Source organism: Aotus nancymaae, unplaced genomic scaffold (genome assembly GCF_030222135.1).
Source record: "Aotus nancymaae isolate 86718 unplaced genomic scaffold, 86718_ANA_hifiasm-v0.15.2.pri h1tg000022l_1, whole genome shotgun sequence".
NCBI lineage: Eukaryota > Metazoa > Chordata > Mammalia > Primates > Aotidae > Aotus > Aotus nancymaae.
The window spans coordinates 45,116,681-45,134,390 of NW_026988435.1; the positions used below are offsets into that span (position 1 = coordinate 45,116,681).

The window sequence follows — 17,710 nt, forward strand, 5'->3', positions numbered from 1 at the left end:
CCCCAAAAAAAGAAAAGAAAAGATGGTTTAATAGTACCTAATAGAAGCTCTTGGTGAAATGATTAGAATTTGCAAGAAATAGTAGTGGAAATAATGGAAGTATTGTCTGAAATATTTATAAAAGGAGATTTGGTGACTATGGTTGATTTCTTTAGGTATTATATTTCTTTCTGCTAATTATTCATACACTGAGATTTGTATAATGAGCCAGGGACAGCATTTATGTCCCTGGGTTTCCCCACTAAACGTAGTGGCAACTTGACACTCAAGGAGAGCAGCCGAAGCCCCATGGCTGTCCAGATGCGGCACTCCGTATCATCTTCGCTCTGTCCAGACGCGGCACCCCGTATCATCTTCGCTCTGTCCAGACGCGGCACCCCGTATCACCTTCGCTCTGTCCAGACGCGGCACTCCGTATCACCTTCGCTCTGTCCAGACGCGGCACTCCGTATCACCTTCGCTCTGTCCAGACGCGGCACTCCGTATCACCTTCGCTCTGTCCAGACGCGGCACTCCGTATCACCTTCGCTCTGTCCAGACGCGGCACTCCGTATCACCTTCGCTCTGTCCAGACGCGGCACTCCGTATCACCTTCGCTCTGTCCAGACGCGGCACTCCGTATCACCTTCGCTCTGTCCAGACGCGGCACTCCGTATCACCTTCGCTCTGTCCAGACGCGGCACTCCGTATCACCTTCGCTCTGTCCAGACGCGGCACTCCGTATCATCTTCGCTTGAGGCCATTTAACTTCTTCCCTTAATGAATAAGAACTAAGGACCACAAAATGCAAATATGGGATGAAAAATGCAGCAGTAGTCACACGTCTTTATTTACTGATGTATTAATTCATAATCCACTTAAATCTATTTTAAGGCAGCTTAAGAGATGCCCAATAGCTTTGCACACTAACATCACCCCCCTGCCCTGTGCCTGGCTCTGTTCCATGTATGTCCCTTATTAACTGATTTAATTCTCCAATATCCCTGGGGTAGGCACTGTTATTGCTCCATGTTACAGATGATGAAACTGATACATAAAGAGATCAAATCACTCGCCTGTGTTCACACAGCAAGTGAGCAGGGGAAGCAGGATTCCAGCTTTATACCTAACCCCACACTTGGGCTTCCAACTATGACCTCAACTGCCCCTATAGAAGAGATCATTAAATTTTAAAAATAAGTCTGTAAATTAAATTATGACACATCCATACAATAAAACATTTGCAGCTTTAAAATAATCAAAAGGGATAATTTTATGTATTGATTTGAAAAAATATGCAATATTTATTGATAAATGACAAAAAATAAGCTGCAATACAATGTATGTGGTATGATATTCTTGTGGGGGAAGGGAAAGACACGTATATGTCTGTACATACATGTGCACAATCTGTATTTCCATACATGCATATGTCTATAGGTTCCCTGGAAGGGAGAATGTCTAGAAACTTCTAACCATGGTTACCTGTGAGTTCTAGGAGTGGGAATCAGGAGAATGGAATAGAAATGGGAAAGAGACTTTTCAAACACAACCATTTCATAATGTTTGCATATATGAAGCATATAAATGCACTTCTTACTCAAAACATAAATTAATCCATTTTAAATTTTAAGAAGAGAATATAAGAAAGTTGGGTCAAAGGGGGAATAAAGGTGGAGAAGCTAGACAAAGCTAGGGCTGGAGTTTGTCTTCACCGTGGCATGTGCTGGGAGCTCCTAGCTCTGAGCTTTCCCACATCCAGTGAGAAAACGGAGACACATTCAATCAACAGTCACGGCCATCCCAGACCCGTGCAGACCAGCAGTTTGGGAGAAACACAATTTGCTGACATAGACGTGTCCACGGGTCCAGGGGCCACATCTAAATAACAGGATATGGGTGCACAAGGGATTGTAGAGATAACCGAAGGCAGCACCCTGCTTGAGAGCTGAGAAGATGGGCCCAGGAGGCAGGAGGTGGGCGGTGCTGTACAGTCAAGGGAACTCCTGCTTTCTTGCAAGCTCAGTTCATCACCTGATCCAAACAACAGTTTAAGGAATAGAGGAGATGCTGGCTACACCCTAATTAACCATCTACATTCCAGGAGAGTTGAGGCTCCCCTGTGGCCCTGCATCATTCAGCGTGTCCTTCGTCCTCTGCCCAGGATGGGAGAGTTTCATTGCCACCGAGGAGCCACGGAGACTCTGCAGAAGATGAGTCAATGGCTATGATACTTTTCACTTCACAGTTAATACATTAGACACCTGTCATCAACGTAACCATCTCAGCTTTTATGCCTGACGTTTCTGGGACTATTCTTTCTAGAGACAACTTTCTCTTGAGAATTAATCAGTATTGACCAGGCATGGTGGCACACGCCTGTAATACCAGCACTTTGGGAGGCCAAGGAGGGCAGATCACCAGGTCAGGAAATCAAGACCATCCTAACTAAAGAGTGAAACCCCGTCTCTACTAAAAATACAAAAATTTAGCCAGGTGTGGTGGCACACGCCTGTAGTCCCAGCTACTCGGGAGGCTGAGGCAGGAGAATTGCTTGAACCCGGGAGGCGGAGGTTGCAGTGAGCCAAGATCACACCACTGCACTCTGGACTGGGTGACAGAGAGAGACTCCATCTCAGAAAAAAAAGAGAGAGAATGAATCAGTATTAACAAAAAGTGTGATGAAAGGAGAGACATAAGCGCCGGGCCAGGTGCTGTGGGGTGTCTGATTGGTCCTGCTTTGGAAGCTCCCTCATCGTGGCCGGGGAAGCAGCAAGACACCCTGGCAAGCAGTGACCTGTGCGTGCGGGCCAGTAAGGCAGATGATGGGAGCTGCCAGACTCCGCTGAGCTGGCTAAATCTTTTCAAACTGCTTAAAGTCCTTATTAAACATATAAAGCTTTTAAAATCAGAAAATAAATGGTCCTTGAGCGTCTCCACACATCACTAAGGTATTCGTTAGTGGAAAATGTGGTCAGACAGCAACCTCCAAAGGCCAGCTGACCCATGGGCTGACAGATAGCTGTTCGGATGTTTGGTAGAAGTACCAGCCTGGGTCAGGACTCACACTTTCGTGACCCAAGCAGCAGAACCTCCGCCATTACAGCACCTGGAAACAGACCTGCAGGAGCACCAGGAGGAATCCCCCTGCCCGCAAAGAGGGCACCTTTCCGGGTAAGAGTCTGCAGCTCCGACGCCATGCGTAGTACTTGGCAATTAACATGTCAATCATCCATCACCACTCTAATGACCCCAGCCTCCTTGCCGGATGGTGCTGGGATTCTTCGGACTTATCCACCACCAAATCACACTGTGATGTGTGTCCACTGCTTTGAAGAAGATCAGAAGTGGCCTGGAGGGACTAGTGCTGGGGGACCATGTTCACAAACCTCAGCAGTTCCAATCCTCTGGATAGGAGAGCAGAGGGAGCCCCGCTGTAGGACAAAAAACAGCAGGGCCTGAGAGTGAGGGCTCAGGAGAACACGTGCCATGCACCAGTCAAGACGAGGACACTCCCCACACTGAAGACAGACACAGCAATTACTCCGAAAACCTCAGAGGAAGTTTACAGCAAGTATCTCAGACAAAAGAAAGGTACAATTAGGGGCTGATGCATCCTGCCAACATCTACACGAGGAGGTCCTGACTCCCAAGACCTCAGAATGTGACCTTGTTCGGAGACAGGGTACTTAAAGAGGTGATTAAGTTCAACTGAGGCCATTAAGGTGTGCCCCGACCCAACATGGCCCTTGTCCTTAGTAGAAGTTAGGACGCAGACACACACAGAGGGACGGCCCTGTGAGGACACAAGGAGAAGGTGCCTGTCTACAAGCCAAGGAGAAAGGCCTCAACCGTGGCGTCACCTCAGACCTGCAGCCTCCAGGACTGTGAGAGACTCTGTGGCTGTCGTTGAAGCCATCCAGCTGTGGGACTTTGTCAGGGCCTCCCCAGAAAACAAACAGGGACGTTGTCCAGGCAGCCCCAGACGGCAGCTGTCCTTTTAAGAACCAGGGAGAATTCAAACACATCTGTTTCCCTGGTGTAAGTTAACCGCAAAGAGGCTCTCTCAAGTTAAAGAAAAAAATAGAAATGTGAAAATGCTAAGCTCTTTTCGTTCTCCTCCTGTCACCCATGTTCTCAGCATAATCTTGATCGTATTTCATTTGAAAGACCAGCAAAATGCACTCCGGTTCTCTGTAAACTTCACAGATGTCATCAGTTGATAGCAAAGCCCTGCCTACAGTCTGCAGAGTGAGCCGCAGGCAGGGTGTGGGTGCCCCCGCCTTGCCCTCAGGAAGGGGAAACCAACCACTGTTTCCTGTGCCAACGTGGGGCTGTGAATTGTGCCTCACTGCTCTGAGCATGTTAGTTTGAAGAAGAAACTGTTGATTGTTCCAACGTGACGACTATATTCTTGGTCTACTTAGGATCAACTCAAGTTTTCATTTTCTAGCTATTGGCATCTGACACCACGAGAAGATGCAAAGTAAACTGGCCTGGGCCTGCCACAGTTTATAGATGGAGACAGGGTGGGCAATAGTGCTGGGGAAGAAGCAGGTGCAACTTGCAGGCAAGTCAAGAAACACATGAACTAAATCAAGACGCCATGCAGGTGGCGGGTGGTCCAGGGCGTACAGTCAGAGGAGTGCCGGGCAGGCGCTGAGATGCAGAAGAAAAGATGCCCTTCCTGGCTCTGGACTGGTCTCGGTGGTGGCGTGGGAGCCACTACTGCTTTTATGAGAATGTGGGGACTTGAGACCTTTATGGGAGAAATGCAAACATTTGCAAATGGGCTGGATAAATAGAAACACTCCCTGTGCGTGGCTGAGAACAGTAAACTGTGGCAGCCTGTCACTTCCAGGTTTAATGGAATTCCAGGCAAAATCTCAATGGGACCATTTGTTGGAACTTTACCAAATGCATGAAAAGTTTATCTGGAAGAATAAACAGGAGAGGAGAGCCAAGGTAGAACTTTGAAAAATAAAAATAATGAGATATTTACCCGGCCAGATGTTAAAAATAGGTTGTGAATCACAATCTGGTCCTGGCATGAGGGAGATTGAAAAACGGATCACAGGCACAGGGTAGAGACCAGAGGAGCAAGGCCAGCGTCCTGGAGAGGTCACATCTGATGAGGGGCACATCAGAAATAGGGACAGAAATGGGTAAGAAACAGACAGTATTGGCCTGGTGCTGTGGCTCATGCCTGTAATCCCAGCCATTGGGAGGCCGAGATGGGAGGACCACCTGAGGCAAGGAGTTTGAGACCAGCCTGGCCAACATGGCGAAACCCTGTCTCTACTAAAATCACAAAAAATTAGCCAGACACAGTGGTGCGCACCTGTAGTCCCAGCTACTCGGGAGGCTGAAGCTTGAGAATCGCTTGAACCCAGGAGGCAGAGGTTGCAGTGAGCCAAGATCACACCACTGCACTCCAGCCTGGATGACAGAGCGAGACTCTGTCTCAGAAAAAAAAAAAGAAAGAAAAGAAACGAAAACAAATAGACAGTATTTCATATCCCCTCGCATGCACCAAAATCAATTCCTGGCAGAGTCCAAGTATTAAATAGAAACAGAAAATCATTTTTAAGATAGAACTGTTTAATGAATGCATTTCTGATTTCTGAACTGGGGAGAGCTCTGAAAGCTCAGAAGCAGTGGAAGCGATCTTAAAGTGAGACTTAGCAGACCTGTCTTTCACAGTGAGTGTTAAATGCTTAAACATCATAAAGAACCCTACCCAGCAAAGAGCAAGCTGGCCACAGTGCTTTTCAGAAGATATTCATAAAGTTGATGATCACCCACTTGAGCAGATTACCTGCCCCAGCCCTCACCCTCCCACGGTGGCACAGGGGTCCCTGGATGCTGCTGGCCCTTGGACATTTTTGGCCCCTGGGGTGACTAATGCTCGCCTGTTTCACTGACTGACCAAGAAGCTGTCTCCTCACTCTTCCTGTACAAAAACTTCATTCAAAAATTGCTAAGAAAAATACTAAGGCTTTGAGAGAAGAAATGGCCAAAGAGCATGAACAGGAGATAAATAAATGGGGGAGGAGTTCCTGTTCAGTAGTAAGAGAACATGTGCACAAAAGAGTGAGGCCCGGCCAGTCGCAGCGGCTCATGCCTGTAGTCCCTGTACTTTGGGAGGCCGAGGTAGGAAGAGGATCACTTAAGCCCAGGAGTTGGAGACCAGCCTGGGCGACATAGGGAGACCCTCTCTCTACAAAATAAAAAAAAAAAGTAAATTAGCAGGGCACGGTTGTCCCACGCCTGTACCAATTACTTGGGAGGCAGAGGTGGGAGGATAGCTTGAGCCTGGGAGGTCGAGGCTGCAGTGGTCCATGACTGTGTCACTGCACTCCAGCCTCGGCAACAGCGAGACCCTGTCTTTTAAAAAAATTAAAGTAGAATTTTTTAAAAATGAGGCACCATTTCCCATCATCTTCTACTAGACTACAATTTGCTTTTCCTGAAAAAGTGGTTCAAATTCAAAAAGCCATAAGGCAACATTCCCAAATGTGGGTGGATGAGGGAAACAGGGCTAGAGTCTGTGGTTAACTGAGCTGGAGGATTATGGATACTGTTTCATCTTTTTTAATTTGTTGTATTTTCCACATTCTAATAACCATTAGAAACAAAGTCTCCTGAATTTTCCCAATGGAACTGGAAATTTAAAATGCTAGAATTCACTGAAAGAAAGAGCGAAATGTCAGTAGAAGCTGTTGGGCAGGCAAAGGACACTTCGTGCCCAATTCACCCCCGAGAAATCACACAGAGCTCCTGCTGAGACACGCCTGTGTGGCCCCTGGACTGTGACCATGTATAATTTCTAAATAGAGTTTTCAAATATCTTTGCTTCTATGGAGTGAATTCCCCCTTGGGGAAATCGACCATGTGCTGTTCCAAGGAGGATTCCTGCAGCCTTCGGGTCTCTGTTTCTCATTCGCTGTCTTCCTCTGACCACCCTGCCTGTTTCTCCCAGACACATTCATTTCGGGGGCCCCCCATCACCATCACCCCCTTCCTATTCCAGAGCGTGGAGTTCTCACTCCTGCAAGGTGCTGGGATCTTTCCCCTCAGTCGTCCCTGAGCACCTGAGTGCCTGTCCACTCCATGACATGTTTCTCGAATGTTGGAAGGCAGCAGCTTCCTCATTACCCCGACGCCTTCTGCTGAATGCATCTTCTGTCCTCCAGATGTGAGCAGAGTGCTTCGATGTGTCTGTTCACTGCTGGTTCATTCCTGCATCTCAGCTGCGTCCATTTGCACACCTGTGACTGTATTAGAAAGTGGATCAAAGAGGATGGTGTCTTCATCAGTGTTCCCCAGAGAGAGACAGAGACAGAGAGTGACTGGGAGAGGAGAGATCTAGGTGAAGGAATGGGCTCAAGACTGTGAGCCTGGCATGTCCACAGTTTGCAGGCAAGGCCGGCAGATGGGAGACCCCGGAAAGCACTGAAGTGACTGCTCAAGTCCAAAGGTGGGCTGGAGGCAGAACCCCCTTCCTCATGGGACCCCAGTTTGTCTTTTCTTAAGGCCCTCAGCTGGCTGGATGAGACCCATCCACAGTGATGTGTCGAGACATTCAAGGACCATTTTCTGATTTTAAAAACTTTAGATGTTTTTAATAAGGACTTCCAGCAGTTTAAAAAGATTGAGCCAGCACTGTGGAGCCCATCCTCTGGAAGGTGGCCTGCTTTATTCAGTCTAGTGACTTAAATGTTAATCTCATTCTTAAAAAAAAAACCTTCATAGTGACATCTAAAGTAACATTTGACCCAATACCTGTGTACTGTGGCCCAACCACGTTGACACGTAAAATTACCCGTCAGAGACGGTGATTGCTGTAATAAAACAGCCACATCATCTGCACTTCCTGGGTCCTGAGCACTTTGCACACACTACTCATTCTGTGCTCCTGGGAACCTGTCTGCAGCTGTCCCGCACATCCTCAAGTGCATGCGTGACCAGATGTGGGGTCTCTACGGCAACAGCACAGTCTCACCTCTGCTCAAGCCGTGTTTTCCTTCCCCTGCAGGACGTACACCTTCAGTCTAGCTGCGGACCTGAACTCCAGAAAGGACGGGGAAGCCAGCAGCAGACGCAGTGGGGAGTTTCTTTCACAAACAGCCAGGAGTCTCAGTGGCATACAGGCCTTGCAGGTAATAGAACGTTCCCTTTTTTCTTTTAAGTAAACTGAGCAAAACCACACTCTGTATTAACTTCATGGTGGACGAAGCTTCGTGGGAATAGCTTCTGTTCCACAGACACATCCTCCCTGCTGGCCTAGAGCACAGATCCGGGCGTGGGTCCGCAAGGGGGCCTCCTACCAGTGCTGAGGTGCCGGGGGGTCCTGCCCTGGTCCATCTGCTCTGGGCAGACAGGGAGCCACCCCCTCCGTGGGAGAGTGCCCCACCTTCAAGCTCCTCAAGGAGGCTTCAGTCATGGCACCAGGGCAAGGAGGAGGCAAGGACACAGCCCTGCCCGGAATCCCGAGTTCTCACCCCATTCCCTCATTCATGAGCCAAGCGACCCCCAAGACATCACCTCCTCCGGTGCCTTGGCCCCTCATCTTTTGAGGTAAAACTCTTCATAACTTGGGGGTTCAGCAGCCTCAGGCCAGGGGTCAGGGCACAGCAGGGCACCCTGAGCTGGCTACCCTCACAGGGCACATCCAGAAGAGCAGGCTGCCAGGCAGGGACACCAAGGAGCAGGCAGCCCCTCCTTGAAGGAAACAAGACAAGTGGCATGGCATCCCTGACCCCTGTCCTGTGATCTGGAGTGTCACCCTCCTTACAGAAGAGCCCCCAAGAAGGGACTGCACCTGCTTCTGGCCCTGGTCCAGTTGCCACAGTAGTAGAAGTGCCTCCCTGTCCTTACTGTTCCCAAATTTGTCCTCCTGTGCTCTGCCATGTGCCACACATGTTATTTCAGGATCTCCCACCCCTGCTACCCCCAATCAACACAGGAGGTGCTATTCCTGCCCCTTACCCATTTTACAGATCCAAAAACTGGGGCTCATGGAGGCTAGGAAGATTGTCCTAACACCCTCCCATCAGATTGTGGGAAGGATTACATGACATAGGGCATCCAGTGCCCACCACAGCCAGGCCCCTGGTGAGGAGAGACTGTTGTGCCCAGAGGGTAGGGCCACAGTAGCCTGGCTCATTCTCTAGTCCCCAGGGCCCAGTTTGGGGCCTGGTCCACAGATCTCTGGAACGAGCAAAGGAAGGCCCTACCGGGACTCATCACTGGCTTAGGATCTTAGGATCAACGCTCACCCTCTGTTACGGATTGAATTGTGTGTCTCCAAAATTCCTGTCTCGAAGTCCTAAACCCCAGTCCCACTGAATGTGACTGTATCTGTAGGCGAGGCCTTGAAAGACGTATTTAAGGTGAAATGAGGCAATACAGCTGGGGCGATCTGATCCATTCTGCCTGCTGCCCTTATAAGAAGAGGGGCTGAGGACACAGACACACACAGAGGGATGGCCCTGTGAGGACACAGGGAGGAGACGCCACCCGCAAGTCCTGGAGAGAGGCCTCTAAAGGAACGAGGCCTGGCAATGCCATCATCTCTGACCTCCAGCCTCCAGGACAGTGAGAGAGCAAACTTCTGCTGTTGAAGCAGCGTCCCTGTCACCATTTCCACCATTTGCGCCTCCTGGCAGCTGATGCAAATCAGCCCAAAGCTAAGCAGCCTTGGCAGGTCTTTGCTGCCTTGGTGGCTGGCTGAGGAGGCCTTTTCTTGAGAAATTAAGAATGTGTCTCCGAAGTTGGGTCCGTGTGAAATGGCAATCAGCGTTCACCATGTGAGAAAGGCCCAGACGTGGGAGACTCCCCAGGGCTGTGCCCTGCTTTCCAGATTGCAGGATGGGAAGGACCTGGGATGGAAGCCTCGGCTCGTAGCTCAACCTGTGTCTAAACCGTGCTTTCAATGGCTGAAGACAGAACATACATCTGCCTGTGAACTGGACCCCCTTATGTGGTCTTCTCTGTAGGGATTTCACCCCTTCCCTGTAGTAAGAAAAGTGGCAACAGGTCTGGTAAAGCGCACCTGTGGGAGGCAGAATCATGGCCCCAGAGATGATGTCCTAAGCCCTAGAACCTGTGAATGTGACCTTATTAGGAAAGAGGGTCTCTGCAGACGGGATTGAGTTGAGGATCTTGGAATGGGGAGATTATCCCTGGTTATCCAGGAGGGCCCTAACCCATCATGAGTGTCCTGATGAGAGAAAAGCAGAGGAGATTTGATACAGCAGCAGAGGAGGCCATGCAGACACACAGACAAAAACTGGAGCGATGCAGCCACAAGCCAAGGAGTGCGGGGGGCCACCAGGAGCTGGAAGAGGCAAGGAATAAATTCTCCCCTAGAACCTCAGAGGGAGCACAGCCCTGCCAACACCTTGACTTTGGACTCCAGCTTCCAAAGCTGTGAGAGAATAAATGTCTGTTGTTTTGCACCACCCAGCCTGTATGGCAACCCCAGGACACCAATGCAGCACCTTCTGTCTAGAGAATTGCTGCAGCCCCGTCTCATTCCACAGATCCCAGGGGTCAGTCCATTCCACTCCCCACAGATCTTTCTTTTGCTTTATCACCATATTCCTGTGGCAAAGCTCCACAGGAGAGCGTTTAAAATGCTCTGACCTCTTCCAGGAAGAAAACACTCCAAATCTAAAACTTCAGCCCAATGCACGGACTTTGTTACTAGGCAGAATGAGGTTCCAAGCACATGCATGCTTTGCGACCTACTTGCAGATCAACTCTCAACAGGGGAATGGGCTAGGATATTTTAATATTTATTCTGGGATGGAGTGGTGGGTGCTGCCTCCTGGTGTCAGTGTAGGCAACCCCTGCATAACCACACTTCACAACTGCAAGACAGCGAGACAAACCTTCCCCTGGAGGTCTTCCCCAGGAGACGGGTGTTTCTATCCTGAAGCAAACATCTGAAGTTCTCCGATAAGGGACACCAATACTATTCGCTTGGCCTTACCACATGTTCATTTTGAAGACTCAGCCCCATGACCCTGAGAAAGCGTTTGCATGGAGATTGCAAACATTCCCATCGGCTCACCAATCCCATGGTTTATGCACCTACCAAAGGACTGTCTGGTCCCGATGAATTTCAGCAGCTGGAAATTCTGCATTGTCCAGGCCAGTGTGGACTGTACGGGGGATCTACAGGGTCTGGCGGGAGCTGCCCGTGGTGCTGACCCAAGAATGCTTTCGAGGCAGGTGAAATTGGCCCCCACCCTACTTTCTGGCATCCTTTCCTTCCCAGTAGTTTCCAATCACTTCCCAAGGTACAGGGACACCACTGGGGACCACTCTTGCCAGGGTGAGTGGCCGATTAGTGCAGACCCTTGAGACTAGATCGCTGTTCACAGAAGCAAGTCCAGATAGGAATGATCAGCAGCACTGGCCAGGTAGAAAATGAGTCCCTTCCTCCAGCGGGTGTTTGCATGTTAAAGGCATTTGCATTTTCCTCTCTAGGATTTTGGGGGAATCAGGGCGATGCTGGGGCTGGTGCATGAGGGTTTGCGCTGACAAGGCTCACCTCTCCTCACCTCTCTTCCTTACCCTGCTCAGTGGCAAAACACACACGAGTCGCCCTCTCATTTTAGCCCAGAGAGAGCTGTGTGGCCAAGAGGGAGCAGGGCAGGGATTGCACCTGCCTGAGCTGCCTCCTGCCCAGGGGTCCTCCCTACCCTGTCCATCCCTGGTCACCTTAGCTCCAGGCAGGACTTGGTCCCCAGAAAGCCCCGCAGCCCACCTCCCGTGGCCAGCTCTGCTCGTTCTGCCCCCACCCTCTCTGCTGATGACTCATCTTTCCATGTTCATCCCTTGGCCACTCCCTAAAGCATGGACCCTGGGATCCTGGACCCCGGTACCCTGTGGACTGCAGCTTCATGTCCCAGCATGTGACATACTCCCTCCTGCGGCGCTGTGTTACAGGGAGGCTGAGGCTTGAGTCCTGGGTGCCAGCGGGCAGCACCATCGGGACTGTGTTGCTGCAGGGGTCCCCCCTTTCTCTGAAATGGAACCCCCTGGAAAGCCTGGGCCTGATTCTGGGACTAGGGGTGTAGGTGCAGGGCCGACATCAGCTGGCACAATAGTGCCCTCCAGGGAAGCCGCTGAGCCTGGTGTCTCCCTCCAGGGTCCTGGCACAGGGCTTAAGCTCCACACAGCTGTCCTGGTGGCCTCCAGCTGGCTCAGCCCCCAGCACTCTGCTCTCTGGTCCCAGGGGCCATCCTTGGCTCTCATTCACTCACTCCATTTCATTTGCATGGGTTCTCCTCAAGGCCAGCCCCTCCACTCAGCCCTGAACAGCATGGGGGGAAGGGTGGCCCAGCCCCCTGAGGACAGAGCCCCCCAACACCATCCCACACAGAGGAGGCCCCTCCCAAAGAGTAGCCAGTGTTGCTGCTCTAAGCATGACCCTTAAGCTACTTCCCCAAAGCACAGGCTCTCCAGAAACAGAGGGGCATGAGGCCTGTGACTGCAAGGCTCCAAGACCATCCTGGGCTGCCCGAGGCCAGAGAGGAAGGTGCCAGAGAGCTGCTCTCCCCGGTGTGAAGCTGCTGCCCACGGCCAAGGCCACTCTCATGCCAAGAAGACGTAATGGAAGTATAAAGTACTGTTTTCCTCAAGCGCTCAGCCAAGCAGAGAATGACCAGCTATGGGAGAACAGCAAAGAGATGGATGAGGGCTTCTCCCCTCAGTGCTCAGAAGCAGAATTCACAGCTGGGAGCCATAAAAGGTCTGCCCCTTAACGTGCCAACACCAGGGTAGTCCTGGAGGGCTCCTCAGAATAAGTGTGCCAACGAGAGAGGAGACTAGATATATAGACAGATAATGCACATTATAATGGTACATATTATAATATCAATAAGGGTAATGTCCTAAGAAGTCTCTATGGGAAGGATAAGGACTTAGAAAAGACAGAAAAGTAGAAAAACAGATGTGCCATGGTAGGGGCCAGTCCTGTCTATTTTCATTTCCTTGATGTTAGGATGCCCAGAAAATAAAACGCTGGAAGAAATTGAAGAGATTGACAATTTCATGTCCTGTTTCATTTTCATGATTTTGGCAAAATGGGCTGAGTTACTGACTAACGAAGGAGGAGATTCCCTCCCAGCTGCTGGGTGACCAGGGGAGCTGCCGTTGGCGCAAGTCTGGCGCGTTGGATGTTAAACTGCATGTGCCTTGCTTCCTGCCCCACCCCTCAGGCCACAGTTGCAAGGAAGAGCGTGCTGGTGGTTCGCCACGGGGAGAGGGTGGATCAGATCTTCGGGAAGTCATGGCTGCAGCAATGCTCCACTCCCGACGGTAAGTCACACTCGGGCGGGTCTATGGACAAAACACTGTGGATCTGACAAATGAGACTGAACGTCCTTACGTGGCACCAGATCCCCTGAGGCACCTTCTGTGGAATGACCTTGTGTGTATGTGGAAAACGTGCCTGCTGCATCTTCCTCTGGGGGTGTTCCATGTATGCATTTGAGCGTGTGTGTTGTCTGTGGAATGACCTTGTGTATATTGTGGAATGACCTTGTGTATATGTGGAATGACCTTGTGTATATTGTGGAATGACCTTGTGTATATGTGGAATGACCTTGTGTATATTGTGTATAATGACCTTGTGTATATGTGGAATGACCTTGTGTATATTGTGTATAATGACCTTGTGTGTATTGTGGAATGACCTTGTGTATATTGTGCATATTGACCTTGTGTATATTGTGGAATGACCTTGTGTATATGTGGAATGACCTTGTGTATATTGTGTATAATGACCTTGTGTATATTGTGGAATGACCTTGTGTATATGTGGAAAATGTGCCTGCTGCATCTTCCTCCAGGGGTGTTCCATGTATGCATTTAAGTGTGTGTGTTGTCTGTAAGAATCTTACCTCAGGCCAGGCACAGTGGCTCACACCCATAATCCCAGCACTTTGGAAGGCCCAGGTGGGAGGATCAAGAGGTCAGGAGATCGACACCATCCTGGCCAACATGGCAAAACCCCGTCTCTACTAAAAATACAAAAATTAGCTGGGTGTGGTGGTGCATGCCTGTAATCGCAGCTACCTGGGAGTCTGAGGCAGGAGAATCACTTGAACCCAGGATGCAGAGGTTGCAGTGAGCCAAGATCGCACCACTGCACTCCAGCCTGGCGACAGAGACTCCGTCTCAAAAAAAGAAAAAAGAAAAGAATCTTACCTCTGCCAGGTGCAATGGCTCACGCCTGTAATCCCAGCACTTTGGGAGGCTGAGGCAGGCAGATGGCAAGGTCAGGAGTTCAAGACTAGTCTGGCCAACATGGTGAAACCCCGTCTCTACTAAAAATACAAAAAACTAGCCGGATGTGGTGGTGTGTACCTGTAACCCCAGCAACTCGGGAGGCTGAGGCAGGAGAATCACGTGAAACTGGGAGGTGGAGGTTGCAGTAGGCCGAGATCACGCCATTGCACTCCAGCCTGGGCAACAGTGCGAGACTCCATCTCAAAAAAAAAAAACTCTTACCTCAACTAACCACTTGTAGATGATGGAGGAATGGCTCTCAATAGGAAGCAGGTCTGCTAGTGTGAATGCTTGGCTGGTCTTTTCATCCCAGCAGCACATATATGCCATTTGGTTAGTGAATGCACCCCGACCTGTAGTCTCTGAACCCCACCGATGCTGGCACACGCTGTACCTCTCAGTCTCATCTCTGAACCTCTGCAACCTAATCTTATCTGCTATAATTTTTTGCTATGCTGCTTAACACATGGGCATATTCTTAAACATGCCTCTTGTGCACCCCAGCTTTGCTCCTCTGAATGCCAGGAAGTAAGAGCAGAGCTTATAAATACACATACCCACAAGCCAACCTCTGTACTGATGATCAATGTCCACGTCAATGCTCATCTCTTCCTAATAGGAAGCCTGTAGTGTCACAATTTCTAAGCCATGACCCATTACATAAATTAAAGCATTGAACATAGTGACAAAACCCATTCACAGTTGCTAGGTTAGACAAACCCTTTTGGGATCCCCATCCAGGAGTCCTGCAGACCCAAGAAAGTGGGAACTGAGTAGGGAAAACCATTCGCAGATAACAATCACACACCAGAAAAGATTCTGTGTAGATAACATCATGATCAAGCATATTTCCAATAACTCGCAGAGCTAATAATATGGTCACCTCTATAAAACAAGATCAAGTAAAGATACAAGAGCTTAAGGAAGAAACAACAAGACAATAGGTGGCTATCAGGATGCATTAACAAACATATAAGAAACTTTCTTGCAATGAAACAATTATTGAAGCTATAGATTGAACTGACACACCATGTCCATGGTGGGGAGAATCAATACAAAACAATCAACACCAAAAATAGTTATTGGACTTCCTAGAAAAAGAAAAAATACCTGGTCATCTGAACAAAAGATCAAGTCACTTATAAGGGAAAATATTTTAAAGGCACTGGAAATTGCCAGCTGAAAGGAAACTCCTGGTGGATCTTTTCCCAAGGTAGAGAGGCCCTCGATAAAGTGAAGAATGGCATCTAGTTTGTCTGAATTCTGTATATTGCAAGGTTTAATAAATCACAATGAGGTATAGCCACATTCTCCCCCAAGGTGACCAACCTCAGGAGACACAAGAGAGATTTGAGGGGCTCTACCGGCCTCTCCCTGCAGCTCAGTTTTGGCCCAGGCACCCACACCCTCACAGGGCCCCTCACCTCACCCCATATTCCACACAGACTCTGCTCCCATCGAGACCTGACCTTGCCCCACATCCTCGTCCTCTCCTGAGCTCTGCCTCTGCCCCAGAGTGATCACAGAAGTGTCAATGACAAGCAAAATACCTAAATGGAATGTCTTGATGTTTTGGGGGGATCACAGATGCCTTTGAGAATACAATAAAATTGATGGACTTTCTCCCTGAAAAAAAACATTTTAAAACTACCTTTCCCAACAGCTAACACTGGCATTGAATAGACGCCTCTGAAACGCAGGGTTCCAATGAGTCTCTGCCCATGGAAATCCCGGGGAGGGAGTCTTCAGGAAACTCCACATGGAACCTAAAAACCTGGCATGAAAAATAGCCACTGACCCCTGCTGCCTCCCACCGCCCCTCGCTGGGTTCGTGCGAGGCTGTGGGCCAGGATGAAGTGGCCTGGCATATTCTGGGGTGCAAAGGGCAGGGCCTGCCAGATATGACAGAGCAGGTCTCAGGGAAGGTCAGTGCAGCTGCTGGAACCTACCAGTAGCCAGGAAGTTTGGGGTCCCTCTGGAGGATGTGAAGGCAAACCAGAGTGCACTGGATGGCGCGGTGTGTCCTGATATCCTCTGTGAGGATAATCAGTCATTCTGACATGAGACCAGCACCCCCACTCATTGGCCACTCACTCTGAGTCAGATGCTGGGCTATGAGTGTTACCTCACTGGCTCCTTGCAATCTCTACCCTTTCCCTGTTTTTTACTGATAAGAGAGATAAAGTCATACAGTGAGGAGATGGTGGCACCAGGATTCACCACCAGACCATCAGATCTTAGAACTCAAGGTCAAACTCCCAGTGAACCCTGGCACCAGGCAGCCTCTGGTGGGAGAGAGCCCCAATGAGCCCTCCTGGCTTCCAGCCTGGCTTCAAGCAACTGACGAAAGAATGCACAACACAGGACATCTCCAGCTAGAGCACTGTGTCCCCTGAGCAAGAAGAATATGTTTAAAGCTAGGGGCATGGATCATTGATGCCAACCTCAGATTCTTAGCAAGTTACGCTAAATCAGTCACGGAGACACTTTATCACGTTCTTTATCAGAAAAATGTAAGAGTAAATCTTTTTTCTTTTCTTTCTTTTCTTTTCTTTTTTTTTTTTTTTTTTTGAGACAGAGTTTGGCTCTTGTTGCCCAGGCTGGAGAGCAGTGGTGCCATCTCAGCTCACCAAAACCTCTGCCTCCTGAGTTCAAGCGATTCTCCTGCCTCAGCCTCCCAAGATTACACACATGTGCCACCATACATGCCTAATTTTGTATTTTCAGTAGAGATGGGATTTCTCCATATTGGAAGAAATGTGTTGGTCAGGCTGGTCTCAAACTCCCGACCTCAGGTGATCCAGCTGCCTCAGCCTCCCAAAGTGCTGGGATTACAGGCATGAGCCACTGTGTGTGGCCAAGAGTGAAACTTTATGGCAGGTTTTGGGAGGACAAAGAGGGTTGCATGGTTCGTGGGGCTGAAACCTAAGTTTTCTGCATTTGAGAAAATGTTGTGTGCACAGCCGAGCAGCACTTTCTTCTCAACTTGAGGCCATGTTGCAGAGCACATTCGGAAACAACAGAGCTGACAATAATTTCAATAACCTTGATGTTAGAGTGGGTCTTGGTCTTGGGAGTTTTGTGGAACGAATCTTCACTAACTTGATGAAACTGAGCATCTGATGCTTATTTCTACTTCAGGGAAATACTACAGGCCAGACCTGAACTTCCCTTGCAGTCTTCCCAGACGGAGTCGTGGAATCAAAGACTTTGAAAATGATCCCCCATTATCATCATGCGGCATTTTCCAGTCCAGAATTGCAGGTGTGTTTGAAGGCTGTCAGTAGGAAGGGTAACAATAACAGCAGCAATGATTATGGCTAACAGGCATGCAGCCTGAACCCTCGCTGCCTGCTCTTTGACACAGCATTAGCTTTGTCCCCACTCTGCTGAGGAGGCTGGGGCACAGAGAGGTTAAGTGACT

General features: G+C 49.4%; 1 protein-coding gene across 5 annotated transcripts in view; it reads left to right on the plus strand.

Moving 5' to 3' along the window:
* UBASH3A (ubiquitin associated and SH3 domain containing A) overlaps window positions 1–17,710 on the plus strand; it is a 47,281-nt gene that overhangs the window by 16,712 nt on the left and 12,859 nt on the right. For all 5 annotated transcript variants that reach the window (XM_064380183.1, XM_064380179.1, XM_064380180.1 and 2 more), the window contains exons 7-9: window positions 8,018–8,141; window positions 13,215–13,314; window positions 17,428–17,550. In XM_064380183.1, the coding sequence (XP_064236253.1) occupies window positions 8,018–8,141; window positions 13,215–13,314; window positions 17,428–17,550 (347 nt within the window). The remainder of the gene's footprint in view (window positions 1–8,017; window positions 8,142–13,214; window positions 13,315–17,427; window positions 17,551–17,710) is intronic.